The sequence below is a fragment of the Bactrocera dorsalis genome, unplaced genomic scaffold (assembly GCF_023373825.1).
Source record: "Bactrocera dorsalis isolate Fly_Bdor unplaced genomic scaffold, ASM2337382v1 BdCtg339, whole genome shotgun sequence".
NCBI lineage: Eukaryota > Metazoa > Arthropoda > Insecta > Diptera > Tephritidae > Bactrocera > Bactrocera dorsalis.
This window is the reverse complement of record NW_026038390.1, coordinates 1-25000: the sequence shown is the minus strand read 5'-3', so window position 1 is coordinate 25000 and position 25000 is coordinate 1. Positions and strand designations below refer to the sequence as shown.

Below are 25000 nucleotides of genomic sequence, written 5' to 3'. Positions count from 1 at the left end.
ATCGGTGAGTTGAAATTCGAAAAATTCGTAGATAAAATTACGGCAACTAGCTGGGAAATATAATTTTATGGTTTGTTTGTCAAAAACTTTAAAGATAATACTTATGCAGTAGATCAAAGAGAAGAAAAAGAAAGACAACCACGGGTTTTATTACCGTATCCACAACCGTCGAGTTTACGGGACATGAACGAAGAGGGATTTTTTCAGGTTAAATGCCATCAACTCGGCGGCTTTCCTAAAATGATTTGTGGAATTTTTTCTTTTGAAAAATTCAAATATTTTGGAACTAAAATCTGGGTTTAATTCGAATTTTATAAAAATAGAATATATTATTTTTAAAACTATTTTCCACCAAGTACATATTTTGAAAAATTGTCGGTAAAAAAATGTCTTAGATTTAGAAAAACCACGAGCTTTCGTAACACGAAATTTCGCAGGAATTATTATTGAACAGGTTATGTTAAGTTTTTCACGAGGTTTGTAACACCCGTTTTCGCGAAAATCCTTCGATTTAGCCATGTCCGTCTTTATCTATTTATAAATTAAACCTTTTTTGTCCGATATCGTTTTGAAATTTTGCAACGTCATTTTCTCTTCAAGAAGCTGCTCATTTGTCGGAATGGCCGATAGCGGACCACTATAACATATAGCTGTCATACAAACTGAACGATCGGAATAAAGTTTTTGTATGGAAAACTTTGACATTTGACAATGTAGCTTCACCAAATTTGGTATAGATTATTTTCTAAGACAATAGAGTAATCTCCGAAGAAATTGTTCAGATCGGTTAATTATAGCATATAGCTGTCATACAAACAGAACGATCGGAATCAAGTTCTTGTATCGGACAAGATATATTCACGAAATTTGGTAGAGATTATTTTCTAAGCCAACAATATAATCTTCAAAAATATTCTTAGGATCGGACTTCTATATTATATAGCTCCCATACTAACTAAATATCCAAACTCAAGATAACTCTCTTTTTATTCCTTTTTTTATAAGAAATGCACCAGAGAAGGGTGAGACAATTAGACTAGTTATTTCCATTAATGCCGTATATAATTATATAGTAAAAGCAAAAACAAGGTGCTAAGTTATGACGTCTGTATTAAAAATTAGTTGTTACGTACTGAAGTCTCGAATATTCACACACATTTAATTGACCATAACAATGGCATTGTTGTTTTTATTTTACTAAAAAAATATCACTGAAATTGCAATGTGTTTACTTTTTAGAAACAAAATAACTAGTTATTTACAATTTTCGCTAAGCACATATGTACATACATACATACGAAAGCTCGTAGTCGTTTTATTGCCAAAACAATTATACTAATTCGTTGGTTAATCAATGCGGAATTTCGTTTTATAACAAACAAAAATCCCCAACAACACGGCGGGTGGACTTTTGAGCCGATCTCCAATATGCCGCTCAAAGCAGCAAGATATTACAACAACCAACTGAGTGAGAGCGCAAGGTGTTTGCTCGGCTACATGCGCATACAGTCGTTAGATACATGTTCGTACATTTATACATATCGCCGATGAGTGTGAATAACAGATAATTGATGGATGCATAGTGCAATTTAATTGGTCAAACCTACGTCATTGGTTAAAGGCATTTCCGCATATACACACATACACACACGTACTTCGCTTAGCTATTTAGTTATGCACTCATGCATACATAAACAGTTGTAATGCCGCCGTGGAGAATGCGATTCTATGAATTAAGATCTCGTTTTTGCTCTTCAATGGGAGACGATGCCAAAGTGCAAACTCGCTGCGGACCACTCATTCCAAGCCAGACTGTATCGGGAAGTGATTCTAGCCGTTGGCTGAGTAATATTAGCGGTAATAAAATGCGAAAAACAAATAAAAACAAAAACAAAAAATCCATATACATGTACGTGTATGTGCTAAAACTTAAATACAAAAAATAAATAAATAAAAAGCAAAGCCGATCATGTGCAAGGAAAATAATAGAGTAATGGCCAATCATGACATGCAATTTAACGAGTTGACTACTATTAAATGCTTACTTAATACTTAATACGAGTATCTGCTGCCAACGACAACCAGACAATGGTGCCGACAAATTGCATTAATCACGCTATTATATACATATGTATGGATGATTGCTAGTATGTGTGTAAGTTTAAGATATTTGCAAAATAAAAAAAAATGTTTTTTATTGCAAAATTAAAAAAAAAAATGTTTTTATGTATCGTCGAACATAATTCGGTTGTGTTAAGCAGTAATTGTATGATTTTTTAATGTTTTAAGATACCTTAAGAATGTATTACCTTTAAGGCTGAATTTAAAAATAAAAAAAAACAATGTTGTAGCTTGAAATCTAGAATTCGTTTTTGTCAGGTAAATTTTCTTCTAAATAGAATTTGTACGAACTTTGTACTAAAAAGACATAGATGACGTTAAATTTCACCTCATTATTCATCATAGCGCAAGAAAAAAATCTTGATATCATTTTTGAAGAAATATGTACCGATGACTCCACCGGCCCACAAACTACACCAAACCGTTGTTTTTCTTGGTTGAAATGGCAACTCTTGAATCTCTTTCGGTTGCTCTTTGTCCCAAATTCGATAATTTTGCTTGTTTATATAACAATTGAGCCAAAAATGGATCTCATCGTTGAAGAAAATTTGGCTCGATAGCGTCGGAACTTCTTGGAACTTTTCAAGAGCCCATACAGCGAAGCGATGTCGCTTGGGAAGATCGAGCTATGAAACGATATATTCTTTCAAGTAGTTGGAAGCGATATTGAATTTTTCTACCTTTTAATAAGAAAAAACTAGAGAACTGTTATATGGAGGAACTTCCCGTTACAATTAAAATTTCTTGGTGAGATTTTCTTAAAAATTATTCTTAGATTATCTAAGAATCTATTTTTCAGAATATCAAATGAAAATAACATTCGGATTTTTTATCCACCCCATTATACATACAGACATCTATGCCTATATATTTAAAGCTGCCGAAAATAAATCAAGTCTCAGCTTACTAATCCTTCAAGCTATTTCCTCATGCGGACTTCCACAGAATGTTATGCCAATTTTTTTCTCTAATCATTTAAATAAATATTTATGCATATTCAAATTGTTAGTAATCTAATAATAATGTCATTCATACTTACATATGTATGTGCATACGTAGGCATGTAAATGCGTTTAAATATGTAAATACTTATTTGGCTTACGAGATCTACTTACAACAACACAGATATCCCACTGAGCGCAATATAGGCGATATCCATAGGAGTCTACCGACTGAATTTTTTAGGAGATTTTTTGAAGACATTTGTGTTTCTTTTGCTATTTCAGAAAAATACATATGTATACATGTCTGTGTGGGTGTATGTATATAAATTTTGATATCATTCGAAAATAATATGGAATTTGCAACGTAAATGATTTATTTACTCACTGGGTTCGGTGGAACAGAGAGTACTATGTATGTAAATGTGTGTAATTATAGATGTGTTTAGCCAAGACGGTGTGCCACTGACGTCAATTTATAATTGCTATTTGCATTGGTTGTTGTTTTATAAGTATGTAAATCCTTCTCATAAATATCGCGTGCGATGTCTGCAGAGCGATATTAAAGAAAGATACACTTGCACATTTATTGCAGAATTTTGATGTTTTTGAAGATTTCCTATAGTATGTACTTATGCAGGTATACATCTGTACTCGTATAAGTTTGTACCTATGTATGTATGTATAACATGTTATAATTGCAGGGAAATTGTAAGTTTTGTAGTGGTAAAAACTATTATTACACCGGTCAACAAAAAAAAATTTTTTCGGTTTCTCTTTTCAGGTTGAAATTCTGAAAAATACTGTAGTTTTTACTTTTATCTTTTAGAGTTTGTTTTTGCTTGCTACGAATGGTGCTGATTTGATAATACGAACATAAAAGAAGTACAAAAAAAAAAATCGACAGAAGCAAACATTCATCAAAAAAATATTTTTCCCTTTTGATGTAGGAGAAAGTTGAATTCAACATGCAAAAGTCAGACCCAAAAATCGTGTTGAACGGTATTATTGGAACCAGAAAAGGAGATGTGCAAAATTTCATATCAATATCTCAAAAAATGGGGGCTAGTATACAGACAGATAGATCAGCAGCATTCCACGCTCATCATTTTAATATGTGTACATATATTTTATAGACTCTACCAACTCGAAAGCGCAAAATGTACCTCTCACATTGGAATTGCAATAATCCTGAAAAAAGTACATTCCAAAAGCTGAAAGGTAATTTTGTAGCTTTCCTTTTGTACATTATTTTTTAGCCTTTGGGAAATAAATACAAATCTGGACAGTAGAAAAAGCGTCCAGAAATCAATGTTTTGCATACACATGTACACAAGAAGGTTGACACAAGCAATTTGTCACACAAAACAATTAACGTAGTTGTAATGAAGGCAATTACGGATAATTAAATTACATCTACAAATTAGATGAGATTCGCATCCATTTCAATTTGCCATTCTGCTCCTCCAAAACAAATCGTTATTTACATCGGTATACATACATGTATGTTTGTGGCTATGTACATATGTAGGTACATATGGGTATTTATATGGATATATTTATATATAAATGTCATGAGAATTTTCTTTAACTATTTGCGTGATAAGCTAAAAATATACATAAAAGCCTTATAAATAAATCTCTAAAATTGAGTTACAACAAAGTTAAAATTTTCAAAATTAAAGAAAATATTTGATCAGAGAAACTGTTTTTATTGCATGCAACTTTTTTCATTCATGTTTTAGCTTTAAAATCAATACAAAATAAACGTAATGATTAAATCGTTTAATTTCGTGTTTTAATAAAAAGCAAACATTTCTTTCATTTCATAAATTTCTATATACTTATGTATAAATATTGTCTCATATTTGTTTTCGAAAACACAAAATACTTAACAGTACTTGAATTATTATATATTTGGGTCAGTCACTCCAGTATTCATTTTCATAACTATTTATGAATTTTCACCGGTTACTTTCTTCTTATTGCCCACTCTACTTAACTCTACCTTAGGTGAGCACACTTTAGAAAACAAACCTGTAACACGGGGTTTCGCCGCAATGGAAGAACTGGTGCTGCTTTCTGCTGCATTGCTTCCGCTGGTTCGGGCACACTTCAAAAGCATTTTCAATGCTTTTATTTTATTTTACAATATTTACAGTTGAATTGTTTGTATGCAGCACAAATGTTAGTGCAAATGCGTTAATTATTATCAATAAATTAAAGATGACCCAATCAGTTGCGCTGCAGGAGGACACTCAAGAAGCCGCAATAATTGTATATTTCTGTTATGCCACTACAAATTATGCATTACTTTGATAATTGAATTATTTGCTTTGTAATTAATTTTCTTTAAACACTTATCGTTGCATTTTTTGTTTATATTTAACAAAACTATTATATATTTTCACTTCAAGCACTTTGAGCACTTTATTTTCGCTTCTACATTCGTTACTATTTTTAGCAATTTTCTGTACTGCACGTTTTATTTTACATGTTCATTTTCTTCCCTGTGGTCAATGGGCAATCATTTTTTTCCTCAATTCACGCACACACGTTAGCAGGACTAGCTTGACGAGTTCGCCACCACACTGTCCCATGTTTTGCACTCCAAGTGCCACGGTTTAGATTTAATTTGTTTTCAACAGCTTAGGAATATTTTAAATTTTATTGAATTTCTTTTCAACGATAAAATATTTAATGTTAAACAATAATATTTCTAATTTGTTAAAGAATTCTTGATGAAAATCCACTAGTTACGATACAAAATAGAATTTACGCTTTACTTTAACTTCCTATAGCTGAGTTTCGCAATTTCGTTTTCGACTGACATTCTACAATTTGACAGGGTTGCATGGCAAAAGTATTTAGTATCTAATATTTAGTATTGAATAAAACAAGTTTTTACAAAGATTACAGAAGCTTGATCAATTTAAAATGCTTGACGAAACCGGATTTTAATTGAAAATATATAAATAATATTAAAAACTTGCAATTCTATCAAAAGCCATACAAAAATCATGGTATCAAAATTCACTGTAATAAGAAATTTACCAACACTGAAAACATTGTTTACCTATTACCATATGATAGCAAGAGAAAGCATAACATTTGTACCGTATGTCAAACAAGAAACGGAAAGCACTGCTGCTAGTAGGCAAAAACTGTTTACCTTCCGATTGGAGTGTGTTACACATATCTACTGATTATTGCTAAGAATGTGTCGTTGTGATTAGATAAGAAATAAGTGATAATTAGTCAAGAATATAATGTTTAATCTTTAAATAGGGAAGTTAGTATTATTGTCTTGAGATAATCGGCTGTGCCACATCTCGCAAAACAACATTAAACCCACTGTATATGTGAATACATACATATAGACGTCTGAAGAAATTGGACAATTGCCTTCGGCAGAACTCTCAATTAATTCGCCGCACTGACACGTTTAGGATTTGAAAAGCAAAAATTAAGAAAAAAATTAATAGCGTTTTCGACTAATATTAATAAAATGTGTGTGATATTTTTTTACGTGAACTCAAATCCAACCCCCGGCGGTTATAAGCTTATTCTAGCTTCAAATCGGGATGAATATTTCGCCAGAGATACTCAAGATGCAGCAAAGTGGGCTAATGCCGAGCATGTTTATGGAGGTGAGTACTGGCATACATAAATATGCAACAATTCATGCAGTATGTTTTCTTTGTTTTGTATTTTCGAATTGCATATCAGGCATTGACCTCGAACCTGGACGTGAAGGTGGTACTTGGCTAGCTATTGGTGGTCATGGTGGTGTATTTAAAATAGGTGCATTGCTCAATTTGACTGGCGAACCAAAACCTAGGAATGCTGTGGGTAAGCATTAACAAGCGATCAGCTAGATATAAAATGTTGTCATATGCTAACCTTTGTTACTTTACTTACTACGGCTCATTGACCCCTAACTGCATACATACGTACATTCACACATTAACGTTTACTTATCACGAATTGAACTTGCATGATGCCTTTGTGTGTGGTTCGTATACAAAAATATTTATTGACCACTTATTTTTGTCAATGTTATTTACGCTAATCTCTAATACGCTGATAAACAATAATTCATAAAACAACTTGAAACATATATATATATGCGCATAGCTACACACCATAACATAATGCACTTCAATTATGACAACAATAAGGCTGATACAACAGGGAACAACACTCCTACAGACAACAAACCATTACCACTACTGAACAATGAAAATTTTTTGTTAGGCCGTGGCATGATCGTCTCAAATTTTGTCTCTTCCACGGATAATTGCAATATAAAAACTTACAACGCTGAACTATTGGCCGATTGCACCAAGTACAGCGCTTTCAATTTTGTGTCAATCGAAATTGGGTTAGTAACATTTATATTTTTATATATTTATTTATTAATAATTATATTTAAATTTAATAAACGCATTTTTATCATTTCAGCGATTCGAAAAGACCCGCTGCAATAACGTTGTTAAGCAATTCGCCGCCCTCTTTGGAGCATTTTGTTGATGGTAAATGTTATGGCTTTGGCAACAGTTTGGATGCCGTACCTTTTCAGAAAGTCATACACGGACGTCAACGTTTCCAAAACATTGTTGAGAATTTCAACAAGAAGCTGTCAAACGTTCCGTTGGAAAATGCGCAAAATCTACAAAATGAATTAGTGACAAATTTAAAGAATTTATTAAAGTGTAAACAAAAGTTTTGGCCAGATGCGGAATTGAAACGACGCGCGCCCAATTGGGGCGAACACTTGAGTGCGTTAAATGTGAATGTGCCGTTAGCGGACTACGGCAGCCGCACACACACCGTTATACTGATTGATGAGCATAATAAAATGCATTTCTACGAGGAAACAATGGCCGGACTAAATCCCGAGGGTGAATGGCGACAAACACATATCGAAAAACAGTTCTTTCAAAAATCTTAAGTTGGCAACGCGAATAAGGTTACAATGCTTTGGTGTGGTGCGCTGCTAATTGGTTGTACAAAACTCAATGCCTCCTAATATTCATAAATGTTTGTACTCAGGTGTAATGACTAAACATTTTTTTTTTGCATAAAGATCTAACAAATAGGTGATAATAGAATTGTATGCGTGTGCTTTCATTTTAGTTGTTTAAATAATGATTTAAAGTTTTATTCTCTGCCACTGTTTTGATTTACAACTCTTACTAGTTAACAAGATAATTTTATTTTATATATATATACATACAGTTAGTTTGCGGTTTATTGCATTACGTTTTATTATTTTATTATTTGTAAGCCTTGGCGACTCTTTGTTTGACACCTTTCAGCGCGCCTTTGCGTGCGCCGTTCACTATGTTCTTAAACGTGCCTGCATGTTTTGCGCGTTTTCTGTAAAACAACAAAAACAAATAGCAAATAAATAAAATTATATGAAACATTGAAATGAATTAAAACTATAAAGTTAACGTACCGTTTGTTTAGCGTGTTTCTAGTGAGCGGTATGTACGCGAATGGATCGAGTTTGCCCTTCTTCTTCATATCGCCCTTGGCTTTCTTAGTCGTGTAGTCGCTGCCAGCGTACGCGGAGGCGGCTGCAGACTTTCCAGATTTAGCTGTTTTCGACGAGTAACCGGATTTCATGGATATCGCATCACTGGCCGCGCCCAAGGGACGATGTATACCCTTACCACCGGCCACATATTTGGAGGCTGATGTTTTGCCCGAACGCATACTGGCAGCGTCTGTAGCTTTACGTTTACGGCTTGTGGCAGGCATTTCTTCTTCTACGAAATTGAAACGATTATAAAAAAAGTGGCAAAGTGGATACACCCTGACCAGGGTACAACAAGAAAATTATATAAAAAATATATTCAACCAACCATCACTTGAGTCCACCTCCATGCCACGCTTAGGCGCTTTCTTCACCTCGACACCTTCGTCTTCGTCATCCTCATCATCATCACTGCCATCGCTGCTGCTCTCGTCGCCACCAACGCCACGCAATGCTTTATCGCTTATAATCAGTCTTCCGTCTTCGGCGGTTTTGAAGCCACGGTTGGGATCCTTATTCTTTGTTTTGGTGCTGCCTGCAGCGTTTGCATTCTCATCGGGACGATTTGCTGTTGGAGCGAAAAAAGTGAAACCGTTACATAAAAAACACAACGGATATATGCAATCAATGCAAACGCACTCAACACATTTCCGACCGACTTAATATCAGCCAAATCCACAATGTCCTCCGGATCTTCGCGTATAAAAGTGCTGGCGCGCTTCTTGCTCTTCTTTTCAGCCTTATTGCCCTCGTCGTCGTCTGTATCCATGTCTTCGGGCAAATCGGAATCGGAGTCGGCCAAAATGTCATCAATGCTGCAAGGGGATTACATAAGTTTTGGTATTATAGACAGAAGAAAAACAACAATAAAAAAATTAAAAAAAAATTAAAAAAAAATTTAAAAAAAAAAATTTAAAAAAAATAAAAAGAAATAAAAAAAAAATTAAAAAAAAATTAAAAAAAAAAAAATTTAAAATAAATAAAAAAAAATAAAAAAAAAAAATAAAAAAAAATTAAAAATTATAAAAAATATTAAAAAAAAATTAAAAATTATAAAAAATATTAAAAAAAATTAAAAATTATAAAAAAATTAAACACAAAAATAAAATTTAATAAAAAAAATTAAATTAAAAATAAAGAAAATATAAGAAATAAAATAAAATAAATAAAAAATATATTAACAGCAAAAAAAACAATAATAGCAACAACAACAAAATTAATAACAGTAATAATAGCAACAAAAATAATCATAAAACCAACAACAACAAAAATAACAACATACGTCACACTCTTCTTTTCCAGCCCAGCAACGAATTCGTCCTCTGACTCCTCTTCGTCCTTCTTATCCTTTTCGTTCAGCTGCTGCCTGCTCTCACGTCGCATTTGCTTGCGTATCTTCTTCAGACGCCGATGTGTCACCTCATCATCGCCGGGCACGAACTTGATCAGCTCCTCGGCTGTGAAGCGCTTGCAAAGCTTTTTCAACAAATAACCGATTTGTATGCGGCAATAACGTTTTGTGTCCTTCGCCATGGCGGACAGTGCTTTCATCTAAATTTTTCTTCACTATTAATTACTGTGACACTTAAGCCATAAAATATACTCACAATCGTTTGCAAATGGTTGGCAACCAGCGGTGAGGGCATTACTTTGATGAATGTTATCAGAAAGGCGACCGACGCCTCGGCCAGTGAGCGTGTCTTCTGCACGAGAAACACTAGTATCTGCTCCATTATGAATTCGAGTGTGTTAATTGTTAGATTTTTGCCCTGCTGTTGGACCACAGTGCGGAAAGCTAATATGGTGTTGGTGATGAGCGACTCATCGCCGGCAAAACCGGCTGTCAATATATCGACGAAATCATTCAATTTGCCAGCCTCCTGTGGTTTAGAAATAATAAAAGAATATTAAATATTTGGAAAATAACTAATGATGGGAAAAATGATTATACCTGATACAAATTCACCAAGAATGTAATGAGTTCTTCGGAGACATTTTCCTTGCGCGTAGAAAACTCCTTGTATGAGATCACAGCTTCCGGTATGGTTTTCATAACAATTTTGTCATTCACAGTTAGAGATTTGCGGTTTTCAATAATAATTTTCAGGCATCTACGTAGCAAAATGCAAAATTCTTAAATTAATTAATGTTTAAATTTCCAAGTTGCAAACCTAACCTCAAACGGGCGGCCTGGCACACAGCACAACTTGTGGCAAAAGCATCCAGCAGCAGTTTCTGTAGGGCTATGCTATTTTTGCGTGCGAATTTCTGACACGAAGCTGCCTCAGAAGTGAGTATATCACGCAGGAGTCTGTAAAAAAAAATAATTATTAATAACGGTTATTTTCAAATAAATTTAAAACACTTTAAACGTACTCATATGTTCTGCGCTGTTGCTTTTTCAATTTTTGCTCATCTTTGGCGACCAGCTTGGACTTTTCGTTCTTCAGCACGGGCACTATGAACTCCTCGAAGAACACACGTATAATTTCGCTGGTTTGGAAGAGCAGCAAGGCGGCGTTGATGTCGAAAATCGAATCGTATTCGAAGGTGCCGACGGCCGTGTTGGACAGTTGTGTTTTGGCAGTCTCGAAAAGCTCCTTAAGCACATCCTCCGGCGTGCGTGTTAGATAGAGCTGGTGGAAAAGTTACGAAGAATGTGAAAAAATTATAGATACAGATATTTCAAGACTAGCTTCGTACCTTTACGACGTCCAATGTCTTTTTGCGCAGATCCGCCTCGTATGTGGTGTTTGGTTTCTGTGCGTAAATGTTGAAGAGACGTGGTAAGAAATTTTTGGAGTATTTTGCCAAAGCTTCTTTGATTGCAGCGCTCTCCTCGTTCGCTATCAACTCGGTTAAGCCATCGAAGATGGGTGCACGAAACTCTGGATTATTATCCAGCGCATTTCCCAAAGTGGGCGCAATCAAGCGTAAGTTCTCCGGATCTGCGGGCTCGCGACAAAAGCCTGGGAATAGACCCCACAGCTGACAACACAATAGCTCGTATGTATGTGACATGGACTTTTGTTGGTCTTGCGCATGTTGATGCCATTTGTTGTTGCAATCCAAAGCTAGCGGCAAAACGAATTCTTTGAAGAATTTAAAAGTGGCGCCTTTGGCACCTTGACGCAACAGCGGCAGCAACCAGGAACGTTCCAATAAAACTTCGCCTTTGCTGTTTGTTAACGGTATTGTCTTCAGCGCATTCTCCGGACCCATCGATTGTATGGCGGCAATGATGGTGTGTTCGATTTGTACGCGCATCGCGCTTTGTGTGTCATAACGTTTCGACAGGGTCAAAAGTGAGCGCGACAGTTCCTTGCTGGAGAGATGAAGAGTATTTAAAGAGTAAATTAAGATTTTGTATATATTTTAATATTCACAGTAAATACCTGTAGTGCTTGCCACAAACTTCGAAAACGATGGAAAATACTAGAATCACGTGTTTGGCCATTTCACCGAATGGCGCATTCAGCGCTTTCTCGAGCGACGCGATAATGCGCATAATCGAAATGCGATGAACTTCCGCCTGCTCAGCCGTCTCACAAGCCGGCTTCACACATTCGTATAGCAGCTCCTTTAAACAATTCGAGACACTGCTGATTATTTCAGCGCGCTCCGACATCCATAAATCCGTGGCGCAGATGTCGACGAAACGCGGCAACGCATTCATGCACAAATTCAAGTCCAACAGCGCCAAATGTATGTGACCTTCTTTGAGCACCGTCACCCAAGCTACGGTTTGACGTATGTCAGCGCGATCAGGACGATATTCGTGTATGGCAGCCAAGAGTTTGGCGCATAATGGGCCATTCAAATTTGTCGTACGCGAGGCGAAGAGCGCATGCAGCGCTTGGAAGCAGTTGGTGCGTATGAGCACGTTTGCAGCGGTCATTATGGAGAGAAGGCTTTCACATACCGCACGTATGTCCTCGGTTTTAAGGCCACTCAAAATGTCTTTGAGTAGTGTTAGTGTATGCAATACGGTTGTTTGTGAGTTGGTCAGAACTTCGGGTTTGAATTGATTTAAACAGAATTTCGTTATGCGATTGCTGGCCGGATGGCTTTTCACTTTCGGTTGCTCCTCACTGATGTCCTTCTCAGCATCTTCGCCTTTGGGAGCGCGCATAAAGGAGCTACCGTGTAGGATGGATACAATAGCATGTTGAGCGGCTTTGCGCACCTAAGCAAATAACGGTAATTTGATATACCATAAATATTATATTCAATTTTTTTACACACCTTTGGCTTCGAGTGTATGGTAAACGAAAGTATAGCATCAATATACTGCCAAGTTGAGGAGTAAGTCCAAGTGTTGTAGTCCTGTGCACAGAGCAACACCGACAAACAACCAATTATCTGTAAAAAAATTTTGACAAAAAAATATTACTAATAAATTTTAGTTTTCACAAAAATGTTATGTTACGCACATATTTAATTATAGTCTGATTTGTAGACTCTATAAAACGTTGCAGACACGTTAAAAAGGTTTGTGCTGTCTCTCCAAAACGCTTACGTAGCACCGTCGCCGGCACTGACTTAATGCCCATTGACAACAAAGAAATACCAGCAATAATGTCATTGTCTTCCGTGCTGGCCTCAATCTGTTCCATAAGTAAGATAAAATACTCTGTTGACGACTCGGTGCCACCACGTTCGCGTATCACTTCGGTAAGTGCTGTTAGTATGGCTAACATTTCTTTATGCAAATCGGACGATGCACGGAAGCCAACTAGCAGACGTTTAAAACTCATGTTGCTGCAGGCGCTATAGTTCGAAGCGAATGTTTTGAAAGTTTTAAAAGTGCCCTGTTGTGATTCCGACATGCTTTCATCTTCGAGTCCATCGTCATGCAGGCTGAACGATTTCAGACTGCCGGCAACATCATTGACTGTAGTCGTTTCAGCGTTGTAAGCCAAGCGTTGATCGTGTTTCATGACAGCGTCCAGTGTGAGTGTAGTCGGATCAGAATTCGCTTCTGGTGGAGCTATGCGTTAAGAAATAAAGTTAAATAAATTTCTAACACAAAAATTGCATTTGTTTACCTACCTAAACTCAAATTGGGCTGAAAGAAGCGCGACTTGGCTTTCATACGATGCTTCATTTGGTCAGGATTTGAAGTAGACGACTGCCCTTTGCTCCATGTTTTGCCTTTAGTATGGCGCTTTAGTTTAGAACGAAATTTTCCCATTTTGCGCAACGTTTTGAAAAATTAAACTATTTAAAACTGTTTCAAGAATTGAGAAAACAAAAACACGTGTCGGCAATGCACTGTGCTAGTGTAAAAGAATTATTTCAGTAAAGAATGTCATACAAAAGGGAATCGAATTACATATTTTGTTGTCAAGGGTTACTGAAGCAAAATAAATTTTAGCAGAGGAAATGTTTTGGAAAAAAATTTGAAGTTATATGTTGATTATGAAGAAGTTTATCATTTGCTTTACATTAAAATTATTATTTTTAAATCCATCACAAGAAAAAATTAAAATAAAGATGTAAAAGGATTTAAATATCTTGTTCATTAAAATAGTACTTTTTTAGTAGTAAATATTTTTACATACTTTTTTTTTTTACTTCGCAAAAACTGTTGGAAACACATCACTGCTGTTAGAACAGCTGTCATTTGTGTTTGTTTTTGTATTCAGTTGCTGTTTTGCCATTCGCGGTTGATGTTCGATTTTCTTATTACGATTGTATAAAAAGAGAAGTAAACAATCAATTTTGCAACAAAAAGTGTGATAATGAAAAATAGGAAACACATGTGTAATCATTTGCAGAGATACTAAAAGAAAGGCCAAACTTGAAAGATAATTGTGTGAAAGTTAATTAAAAGCTAAATATATAAATAATTAAATGTTAAACATATGAGTTAAGTATATTTATAAAGTATTTGTTACCATCAACTATTTCGGCACAACGGCAGAGCAGCGAAAAGAAAGTAATTGGAAGTTTAAGTGAAAATTAGGTCAGAATAGCGGAAAAAGTGCAAAAACGTACATAAATAAAATAACTACGTTTATTTAGGTAGACGTTATTGCCTTACGGTGCGCTGGAATTGTGTAAAATAAGTTTTAAAAGAAGTAAAGCAGTAAAACCGCAAGGGAGTTGAATGACACAGCGCTGTCCACTGCGATTTGTATACAGTGGATAGCATTTTGTTTTGTTGGCGCATACGCAGATTTACCAATAGGCGCTATCTAGTTCTTTGTTTTGTTGCGGTTAAAAACAAGCAGTTGGCAGAAGCAGCATAGAAGCACAACATGGAATATTTACAGGACTTGGCAAAAAATCTGTTAGACTTTTTATGTAAGTTGCAATTTTATATGTGCATGAATATTATTTATTAAAGAAAGTTCTTATCCATATATGTATGCAACCAAATTTACGCTTTAGCCACCTACATTGACTTGGACTACTCGCTATGGCTTTACCGGCTGCTTTGGCCGCTAATTGTAACATTCCTGCTTCCGATGGTCTTCGTGGCACTAATTTACATATCATTTGTGATGTTATTCATTTACAAATTGCACAGGTAAGATTACTATTTTATTTTTGCCATAGTTAGCATTATAAGGCAGGGGGCAGTAGCGTTTCACTCATGCAATTTAAGCATATTGAACGCATATTGGACTTGTTTGCAATTACTGCAAAATAGTTATGCAAAAAAAATAAACGTGTGCTCTTAATGGGCAATTATTTCCTTACCTTTTATAAATCAGTGGGCATTATAGTGATTGAACAGTTTGTCATATTTGTATATAATTGGATTTGTTTTTGTTGTAACAACAAAAGCTATGCACAAATACTTAATAAGACACGAGCTTCCTTATATTCCCAAAATTTTTTTTGTGCAGCAATCAGGAAGTAAATGATTTGTGCTTTTTGGTCAAGCACCAAAAATTTTTCGGAAAAATTATGAAATAACACAAAGTACAGATTATTTATTAGCCAGAAATTTAAGCATAAACATTTAATTAGTGCAAATGAGCGTCATTAAATTATGGCTGTGTCTACATACAAATGTACATACATATGTAGCTACGCATGATTGCTTTAATTTCTTATGCATATTCATATACCATAAGTATATCTCAACAAGTGTACAAAAACAGTGCTTAGAGTGTTTATATTTCTTTATCGCTTTTTGTATTTTTTTACTGTAAAACTAAGTATTATATATTGCCCTTTTAAACGTGTGTCGTTTTAATTTCAATTTAATAGCCGCTTGAGAGTGGAATTTGATTAATCATTAAGTAAACTATTCATGTGTGTGTGTACTGGTTGTTTGCTAATAGTTTTTATATTACTATGCTATTGTATTGGTGAGTTGTACAACACCTGTTTTAACCATTTCTAGCTGATGAGTGAAATTTTGACAGGTCGAAGAGGTGAAGTCCTAATAAAATCTTGCATGCTTGATTGCTACACATTTGCAAAATCATAATTATGACAATGCTACTTTTTTAATGGCATAAAGATAATTTTTTATATATCTTGTTAACTAGATAGATTATTATTTGTATTATGTCATTAACCTGTCTTACAGGTTAGTTAAACATCATAATTTCCGGTCAAGGCTGATTTTGTAATCTCGTAATGCCTGCACGTACATATCTATTACGCAGATGTTTGTATATTTACATATGTATATACATATGTGTATTGTTGCAAAATTGTTAGAAAATATAGAATTGTAATTTCTTGCTCATATGTTTGCTTAGCTTGCGTTTTTATCGCTTTTACAGGCTACTTGTTGAAAGCGTCTAATGTAAACAAATAGTTTTTGCTTCTATTTAAAAGACAAATTATAAATTTGTAATATCACAAGTAAAAATTGGCATTTCACAACATTCAAACCCGCGTTTTTTCATTTAAAAATTTTTATATGTATTTTCAAAGTATTTCGTCAAACAATTTTGCTTTATATGGAGAGTTATGCCGTATTTCCTTAGTCCAGTCCATTATTAACATGCGACCTTCAATGCGTTCATACAAATTCAAGTCGTAATTTGTATACAAAAATAGATTTACTTAAAAAATAAAAAAGAGTTTAGTGTGCTGCACTTTGCATCTATACATACACACGTACAGACATATCTACATATGTATAAAATATATTATTTTAAAAATCATGCATATTAAATAAGGTTTAAGTTATCAGCATGCGAAGGGATTTGAATTTAAACAAACTAATGGCTGGTACATACATATATAAGTACATATGTATGTATGTATCTATAATTACAGATTTATATAAAATATATAATTTTTTAGCCTAGTAAATAGCATGACAAGGCATTAATTAATATATCGAGTGTAATTGTTAATCGTCTTGAAACTAGTTGAGAAGGGCTAAACTTAACTTAATTTGCTTATTGCATGTTTCAGAAAGTTATAATTAAAACTTTAAAAAGTCAAGGTAACATTTCTTTTCATAATATTTACATATTTTTTCTATTTAATAAAAGTTTTAGATATGTATGTCAATACCCCATTACTCATCAATCTTTTGTCATCGCTTTCCTTATCTCTAGAATTTTTTATATGTCAACTATGTAAATAAAGCTAAAAACACAGTGCAACGTGAAGCAAAAAGTAAAGCGACCGTTTCTACCTAACCGGAACGAACTCGTATCTTTATCCGAACGAGAACTGTCTAACCAACAGAATGCCTCCAGATTACTTCACGAATGTTCTCTGCCTTAAATAGTCGTTAGGGTTAGGTAGAATGTTAACTCATACCGACTCCGGTTACGTAGACCTGATTGTTGTATATGAAGTTTGGTTAGCAATAAAGCTTTAGGAATAGAATCGAAAATTTTTGGCACTTAAATTGCATTTATTTTGTTGTATTTCTACCGTAAAGTTGCTCGTCAATGCTTTTCTCAAATCTTTAAAATATTTTTAATTTACGTTTCACTATGCACCCAGCCTTAGTTTCTAATTAACATGTGTTGTATATATAAAATACATACATACATATTTGTGTGGCTATAAGCATTCGCTTTCGATAATGAATTTTCTACGCAATAATTCACATTTTTTATCAGTTGCGTCGTTTTTATTTAAGTGCTGCTGGACATATTGTTATTGCTATTATTTTGCAACAAATGTTGTCGACATCTGTCGATATTGTTACTGAAGCAGATTTTCATAAATCATAGTCTGTAATTATAAACTAATTATTACCAGATTAACTCAATTGTAGTTTTGATTTATGAAATTATAATTTAATTTGTGGAGGCAGAGGCTTTTTAGTTTGGGTTTTTCGGTTTCGCTCATTTTGGGAGCGCCATTAGTTAGATTGTTGAAAAGTTTCGGTGCCATATTCATGAATGGTATTTAACTAAGTTGATAATCATATTTTTTGCGACCCCTACCCGACGGTCTTTCAGGTCTTTTGATATGTGTCTAGCATTGACACTCTTCATTAACCAAAATGTGCTGAATCGATCTATAAGTGATGTTGAGATCTTCTTGATGCCAACACGAGAATTTTAAAGCTCTGTTTTCTTAAGACTTGCCGATCTAAATGGGGTTAGATCTCCGAAAAAAATCCGGGTCTATTCCGGTAACGTAAAACTGACTGTTGTGGGAAATGCACAAACTCTTTCGATGTTATCGTCATTAACAAAGGCGGTTGGACCTCTCGTATGGGTCAAGTTTTCGATGAATTCACGACATTTTTGTTTTTGTTTCCCCAAAATACTTCTGCAAGATTTTCAATGATGCCGTACTATTACGGATTCTAAAAATCGGACGAAAAACTTTTCGTAACGTAAACCAACTGTTGTCAAACACACACAAAGTGAAATATGGAGACGTCAAACATGGTGGTACCAATTTGAAAATTTCTTTCTTAAGACTGCGCGTAAACCAAGCTCAGTTTAAACTGACCAGTCCGGTTCAAATTTGATCGGATATGAACTCCTTGACGACATTACGACATTACCATACGTATAGATCTTAGTTTTGTAGAATGTTTCGAAAAATATTATACTACTATTTCAACTCATTACAAATACTTATCATAACCTCAAATTAATATGCCAATTTCTTCACTGTCATTCATACATTTTCAGGGAGGTGATCATGCGCGCCGTACGCACTGATCGCAAATTCTGGGAATTCGGTCGAAAATTAGTCGCTGCATTGTGGGATGCACATGCGCGCATTTATCACGGCTACGAAGTGATCGGCATGGAGAATATACCAGAGACTGGACCAGCACTGATTGTCTACTATCATGGCGCTATACCCATTGATATGTATTACTTAAATTCACGCATAATATTACAAAAGGATCGACTGATATATACGATTGGCGATCGTTTCCTATTCAAATTACCCGGTTGGGGCACAATGTCCGAGGCATTTCATATAAGTCCCGGCACGGTGCAATCGTGTGTGGGCATACTGAAGGAGGGCAACATGCTGGCCATATCGCCGGGTGGCGTTTACGAGGCACAATTCGGCGATCACTATTACGAGCTGTTGTGGCGCAATCGTGTCGGTTTTGCGAAAGTCGCATTGGAAGCTAAGGTGCCGATAATACCATGCTTTACACAAAATTTGCGTGAAGGTTTTCGTCAATTGGGTATTTTTCGCAATTTCTTCATGAAACTCTACAATGCGGTGCGCATACCGGTCTATCCGATCTATGGTGGTTTTCCAGTGAAGTTTCGCACATTTATTGGTCGGCCGTTGGAGTATGATGGCACGCTTACGCCGGAGGAATTGCAACTGAAGGTGTGTGTGTGTATGTTCATTACTAGTGTTTTTGTATAAAATTAGTATTTCTTTTATTTTAGGTGGCTGCCGCTTTGGAGGAGTTGATCAACAAGAACCAACGCATACCCGGCAGCATATTTCACGCGCTGCTCGATCGCTTTCCGCCGTTTCGTAGTAAAACAAAAGTGTAAAAATGAAATTTTGTTTAATTTAATTATTTATGTGCTTAGTGTAAAGGTGTGTTCCCGTATCAGCAATTGTTTACACCGATTGCAGCAATTCTCCATAGTATACTCTCTTGTGTTATTTAAGTTTTTCTTTCATTTCTTTTGAGGGGAGGGAAACGCAAAGACTATCCGCTATCTATAAAAGTACTTTTATTGCGCGTATTTTTGACAACTTTGAGGAGAAAAAATAAAAATAAAAGTAAAAATGTAAACAAAGTATACAATAAATAATAATAAGTAATAGAAGAACAGGATTATAAAACGTCAAACTGCATCTATAAATACTATTATTTATGACATACAAGTATATCACTAATTCATCAACATACACGCTAATTAAAGTTCAGCTTTCCATATTTCTATAAATAGCCATAAGTGTACTTAATAAAGCAGAACAATTTTCTATTAATTTATTATCTATAAACTCTAGTTAATTTTAGCTTAACCAGGGGGTTTAGGGGATTCCTATTTATACATATTTGCACGTCGGTGCTTTCAGTGAAATTAACCGGCACCAGAATGCGTACCATACAATTAATATGTTTCAAATAAGTTATACTTTGTGTAAACATAATTTTTTAAACAAATATATCAAAGGAAAACAATTCAATTGTGTAGCTTAATAATAGTTTAAGAGTGTGTACACCTAAATGTTTACTTATTTTACTTACATTCATACATACATACACACATATATGTATTAACTCAACGGTATTGACATTGTTGTCTCAGTAAATGCTTAGTGTGACGTAAATAAGAAATTAAATAATCTTAATTTATTGTGTATTATTATATGGCGTGTGGAAATTAAAAGTGTATAAAAAAGATAAAAAAAATAAAATAAATAAATATTCTAAAGATAAAAATTGTATCTATTTACTTATCAAATATTTTCTAAGCAAAAATAAAGTAATGAGAACATTTTGTTATTGTAGTGGTAGAATGCTGCCGATTTGACAATCTTCGGCCGAATAAGAAATCCGAGACCGTTTCGCTTACGTAGACCCGACTGTCGTGCGAACAGTTCTCTTTTGTACTTTCACTCTCTTTCACTCTTTCGAAGTTGATGTTCGAGTTCGAAAATTCTATATCATAATTAATGCTGCCAATAGTACGGCCTAAACTACTTAGACGCGTGCAGAAACTTTTGAAAACAGAGTAGTTTGAAACCCATTGTACTTCCCCATTCAATTCCCACGCCAGTCTTCGGAACGGACCTAAATTTTTATTTGATCAAAGGCTGTCAACTCGGCAACATTCCTCCAAATTGTTTCAGGTATATCTTTTGTCGCTACAACAACAACAATTCATTAGAAAAGGAGCATAAAATAACAAATATGAAAAAAAATCGAATATTAGTGATTTTAGGTCGAAAAGCGGAAATAGTTAAATTTTTAAGGATTAAAAACGGTTTATCCCGCTTTACAGCAAAACTACGAGTCTTTTGGAAAAAAGTTATATTGCAAAGTTGACATTTGTATTAACACTTTTTTCATATAACCTCAAACATTTTTTTGGTATCAAAACTTTATATGAAAAATTAAAGTAACTAAGTTTAAAATTAGCTATTTGGTGATTTGTTTTGCAGTGATTGTCTGGCCATTACCGTTTTGGGTATTTTTTGAGGTTGGGTTGGTTCAATTACGTCGATTTCGTTGTTACAACAGCAGAAATATTACTCAAGTAATTTAGAGGAATGCTTTCGAGATGAACCCCCTTGCCGGGTGCGTTCCACTTACGTAAACCCGACTTTTAAGGGTTCAATATAACGTTGTTGTTGTTGTAGCGGCAGAATTCTGCCGAGTTGACAGTCCTTGGCCGGATAAAAAACCGGGTCCGTTCTGCTTACGTAGACCCGACTGTCGTGGGAAAGGGGTTCAATATAACCGATAACAGTGGCTAAAATGCATTTCTAACCCCTTAAAAATCAAACTCAAATCAGTTTTAAGCATTTCTATGTTTTATTGATTTATTTCGAATTAAAATTACACAATTTTTGGCCTTAGTATTTTAATATTTTTAATTGTTTTTGCAAGTTGCGCGAAACACAATTTCTGAAGTATTAAGAAAATCGGCAGACTATGCTTTTTAGTACGAGAGATAAACACTACGATCTTCGAATCACACTGAACAATAAAAACTTACATAATACATACATATGTATGTACGTTGGCATGCATATATAGCGTACAATTTCTATATACGAAATAAGTGATATAAATATTAATTTTAGTATTGCTCCGACATAATAAGTACTACTAGAGAAGTCCAACCCGTAAACGGATAGCAGCCTTTGCCCTGCCCTGTGGTGTCGTCATATTGCTCCCACAGATAGCCGGTTCTTTGGTATTCCCTGAATATGTTGCCTACAACATTCTCACGCAATTCGTTGTAGATTTCACGCGCAAGCGCGGTATACGGACCCTCGACGGTGCCGTAGTGATGCAATGCCTTAATCGCTAGATAATTGATATTTATCCAGATGGGACCACGCCAATATGGCGGATCATGCTCCGTATTACGTTTCATGTACAATGGTGCGCTCTTGGATAGTGAACGTAGACCATAATTGGTCCATAACACATTCGGATCGCGTAAATCGCGCAGCAATTTGCCTAAAAAAACTGAATCGTGGTCGAGTATTTGCAGTAGGAAGGGAAATAGATTCACATAACCATATGTGGTGTCGACATATTGACGTTCTGGCAGCTTCATGACGACGCGCACCATTTCCAATTGTTGTTGTTGATATTTTTTCAGATTTTGCTTGGTCACTTGTGGACGCTTAAGCACCACGCCGTCGGTGTGTAGACCCCAATCGGCATAGGTCTCGGTGAAGGGACTCAAATGCTGATCATTTAGCAATTTGTTGTCGGCGAGGAATGAGGCGGTTTCATAATATTTACTACTATCCTTACCCAGTATGTCGGATAGGTCACTCATTACTCTCGCGGCTAGCGCTATCCAGCAGCGCAGATCGACATGATGCTCATAGTTGGTGGGGTGTGAGGCACGCGGGTAATCATCTAAGCCCGATGTGAGCGTTTTTGGGTTCAATTCAGTCTCACTGGAGGCATTACGCCCACGCCAATAGTAAGTGCCTAACTCATCGCCACGCTGCGTGGTATTGTACCAGGCGAACCAGGTTTGCAGACGTGGATAGAGTCGCTCCAACACGTCGAGACGTCCTTTTACCGATAGCTCTTTCTTATGATGCGTGAGTATTTTGTCTAATGTGAGGAAAAATGTAGGAGGATTGGCGTTGGTGTTATGTTGTACAACGAATTCCTCCGGTACTTTAGCTAATGCTTCGACGCCTAAGATCTGTTCTCTTGGTATCCAGCCTTCTATGTTCAGCAAATCGAACCAATGGCACATGATATCCAGTGCAATATCCAGGTCCCATGAGGATATGACGAGTGCTTGAAAACCTTCATCCCACAAGAAGCCACGTGGAAAGAAGGAACGCGACGGAACGGAGGTGTAAAGCGGTGCTTTCCAGTATGGCACTGGTTTCTTCGTATAAACTGATTTCACTTTACTGGTGCCATAAAAGTAACCAATACCACCTATCAAATTGCTAACGGCATATTTGGCAAATTTGATTTCATTGGCTGAATAACCCTCAGCAAACAAATGGAATGTGTCCTCAAATCGTTTATCGAACTCGGATAATTTCTGTTGTAAGGCATTTGTAAATGCTCTGCCTGTTGGCGGCTTTGACACATTCTCATTGGAATGTCCGGAAGTGGATTGGTATATAATATCCATGGTGAAATCCACTTCGGCGGTGATTTGTATGGCAATAAAATTGGGATCAGCTGCAACTACACCATTTTGTGAGATCATTTCACCGGGTAAGCCGACAAAGCGGTTATCACGTTTATCCGTAAATACACGGAAGTGTGAAAAAACGGTTTCCTTTAATTTGCTGAGCGACGGTGCCACTGTGCTCAAATAGGATTTGTGCAGTATCCTGCCTTTAATTGGTTGAAAACGCAACTAAAATAAAAATTTTAAACAATTATAACCCATTAATTTTTTTCCTTTATTAATTGCAAAACACACCTTGAACTCGCCCAGACCAAGTGTCTCGCCATAGACACCTGCTTCGGGACTGTTGTCGTTTGAAAGATACCTAATATGACCATTTGTGCGTTCATCGAGCGCCACATACCAAATTAGAGATATCGAGTGATCCCATGTTTTGGTTACATTACGCACAGAAACACGCGCTGTCCAATCGCCACCCAGTTTTCTACCACCAGGATACTTAATAAATGAAGTTTTCAACTCGAATGGCAGATCGTGTATTTCTTGCACACCAAATGTACGTCCATCATGATGCGTCCAACCGTATTTGTCGAGATTATCACCGATTTCACACCAATGGCGTATGCCTCTACCACCGTGTCCCAAATTGGACGGCGTATACCACATCAAACCCATTACTAGCGAATGTGGATCGCGTGTTTTCATACCGAAATATGTAAGTGGCCGATAGGAGCCCCAATAACGTTCCGGATCGTCCAGCCCTGAGCGTGTCACCATTTTTTCATTATCAAACGGTGTGTTTACACGAGTTTCCAGGTAACCTAAGTAGCCAAAATATGACGCTACACCCAAACAAACAAAACCGATCAGCGTCTTCCATTTATCCAACATTAATTGGGGCCACAACGAGAAACTGCTACGTTTTTTATTTGCACCCTTATTTTTGTTTGCCCCAGATGTTGACGAAGAAATCGTACTTGAACTTGAGCCGCTATTGCCGCCACTGCTGTGAGTAGAGTTTGAATCATTCTTTTTGTGTTTTCCCGAATTCTTGGTACTTTTACTGTTATTGTTGGTAGGTGTTTGCGGACTGCTAGCTGTAGCTGTATTATTTGTGTTATTAATATTATTTGAGTTTGTGCCCACACCGGCTGTGTTGACATTGCGTCGCTGCCTAGCCATGATGCAAATCGATTAGCTGTTCCTTACGTTTACGTGTCCGTATACTTATCTGTTGTTGAACGCTGTTCGCAATAAATTCATTTGCGCCAATTAGACACAATTTTGTGGAGTTCAACCAACTCGATTTTGTTACCTTCACAATTACTCGTTAAAACATAATTTTATGTATTTTCTAAATTTAGCTGCCAAATGTCAAAAACCTTACAGCTGTCAACTATTTTTAACTATTTTCAGAGAACGTGTCGGAGAACATTCTCTGACGTGTTTTCCACGCTCTCTGCTAACAGATACATATAAGTTCTCTGCTACTTCGTGTGTACCAGTGTTGAGCAACGTTCTTTGCTTTGCGACATCTGCTGACAATATTTGTGTGTGAAACCATTTTTTGTTGAAAAAAATAGAAAATATTGTTAATTTAGCTAAGATATCAACACCTTAATTCTATTTTAAGTAGTAACCACAGATGCCACCAAGAT

At 35.7% G+C, this 25000-nt stretch overlaps 5 protein-coding genes across 7 annotated transcripts; 2 read left to right on the top strand and 3 right to left on the bottom strand.

The window, feature by feature from the left end:
• Positions 1-5104: 5104 nt before the first annotated feature.
• On the bottom strand, positions 5105-6008 carry LOC125780260 (uncharacterized; the record flags this gene model as incomplete). Its single annotated transcript, XM_049462201.1, is given in 1 exon segment — positions 5105-6008. A coding segment is annotated over 1 exon segment (83 nt), but the record flags the coding sequence as incomplete, so codon positions are not given.
• A 161-nt stretch (positions 6009-6169) lies between these two features.
• LOC105226931 (transport and Golgi organization protein 2) lies at positions 6170-8516 on the top strand. 2 transcript variants are annotated; one of them, XM_011206064.4, is made up of 4 exons: positions 6170-6712; positions 6792-6914; positions 7200-7446; positions 7527-8516. In XM_011206064.4, the coding sequence occupies exons 1-4, from the start codon at positions 6571-6573 to the stop codon at positions 8014-8016; spliced, it is 1002 nt and encodes a 333-aa protein (XP_011204366.2). In that variant the 5' UTR covers positions 6170-6570; the 3' UTR covers positions 8017-8516. The 2 variants fall into 2 exon arrangements, with proteins under 2 accessions (XP_011204366.2, XP_011204367.2); XM_011206065.4 differs by having other exon boundaries at positions 6171-6712; positions 7320-7446.
• LOC105226930 (RRP12-like protein) lies at positions 8191-13905 on the bottom strand. The gene is made up of 14 exons (XM_011206063.4): positions 13660-13905; positions 13041-13597; positions 12853-12969; positions 12003-12793; positions 11311-11932; positions 10984-11243; positions 10784-10918; positions 10559-10718; positions 10215-10487; positions 9890-10158; positions 9247-9422; positions 8936-9175; positions 8527-8839; positions 8191-8444 (listed from the first exon to the last, which is right to left on the bottom strand). The coding sequence occupies exons 1-14, from the start codon at positions 13799-13801 to the stop codon at positions 8342-8344; spliced, it is 4158 nt and encodes a 1385-aa protein (XP_011204365.2). The 5' UTR covers positions 13802-13905; the 3' UTR covers positions 8191-8341.
• A 346-nt stretch (positions 13906-14251) lies between these two features.
• LOC105226932 (transmembrane protein 68) lies at positions 14252-20408 on the top strand. Of its 2 annotated transcripts, none has more exons than XM_011206068.4 (5): positions 14252-14575; positions 14639-14916; positions 15004-15142; positions 18693-19359; positions 19422-20408. In XM_011206068.4, the coding sequence occupies exons 2-5, from the start codon at positions 14871-14873 to the stop codon at positions 19530-19532; spliced, it is 963 nt and encodes a 320-aa protein (XP_011204370.2). In that variant the 5' UTR covers positions 14252-14575; positions 14639-14870; the 3' UTR covers positions 19533-20408. The 2 variants fall into 2 exon arrangements, with proteins under 2 accessions (XP_011204370.2, XP_011204369.2); XM_011206067.4 differs by having other exon boundaries at positions 14635-14916.
• Positions 20409-21506: 1098 nt separating this feature from the next.
• LOC105226933 (mannosyl-oligosaccharide glucosidase) lies at positions 21507-24798 on the bottom strand. Its single transcript, XM_011206069.4, has 2 exons — positions 23637-24798; positions 21507-23570 (listed from the first exon to the last, which is right to left on the bottom strand). The coding sequence occupies exons 1-2, from the start codon at positions 24522-24524 to the stop codon at positions 21798-21800; spliced, it is 2661 nt and encodes an 886-aa protein (XP_011204371.2). The 5' UTR covers positions 24525-24798; the 3' UTR covers positions 21507-21797.
• Positions 24799-25000: the final 202 nt, after the last annotated feature.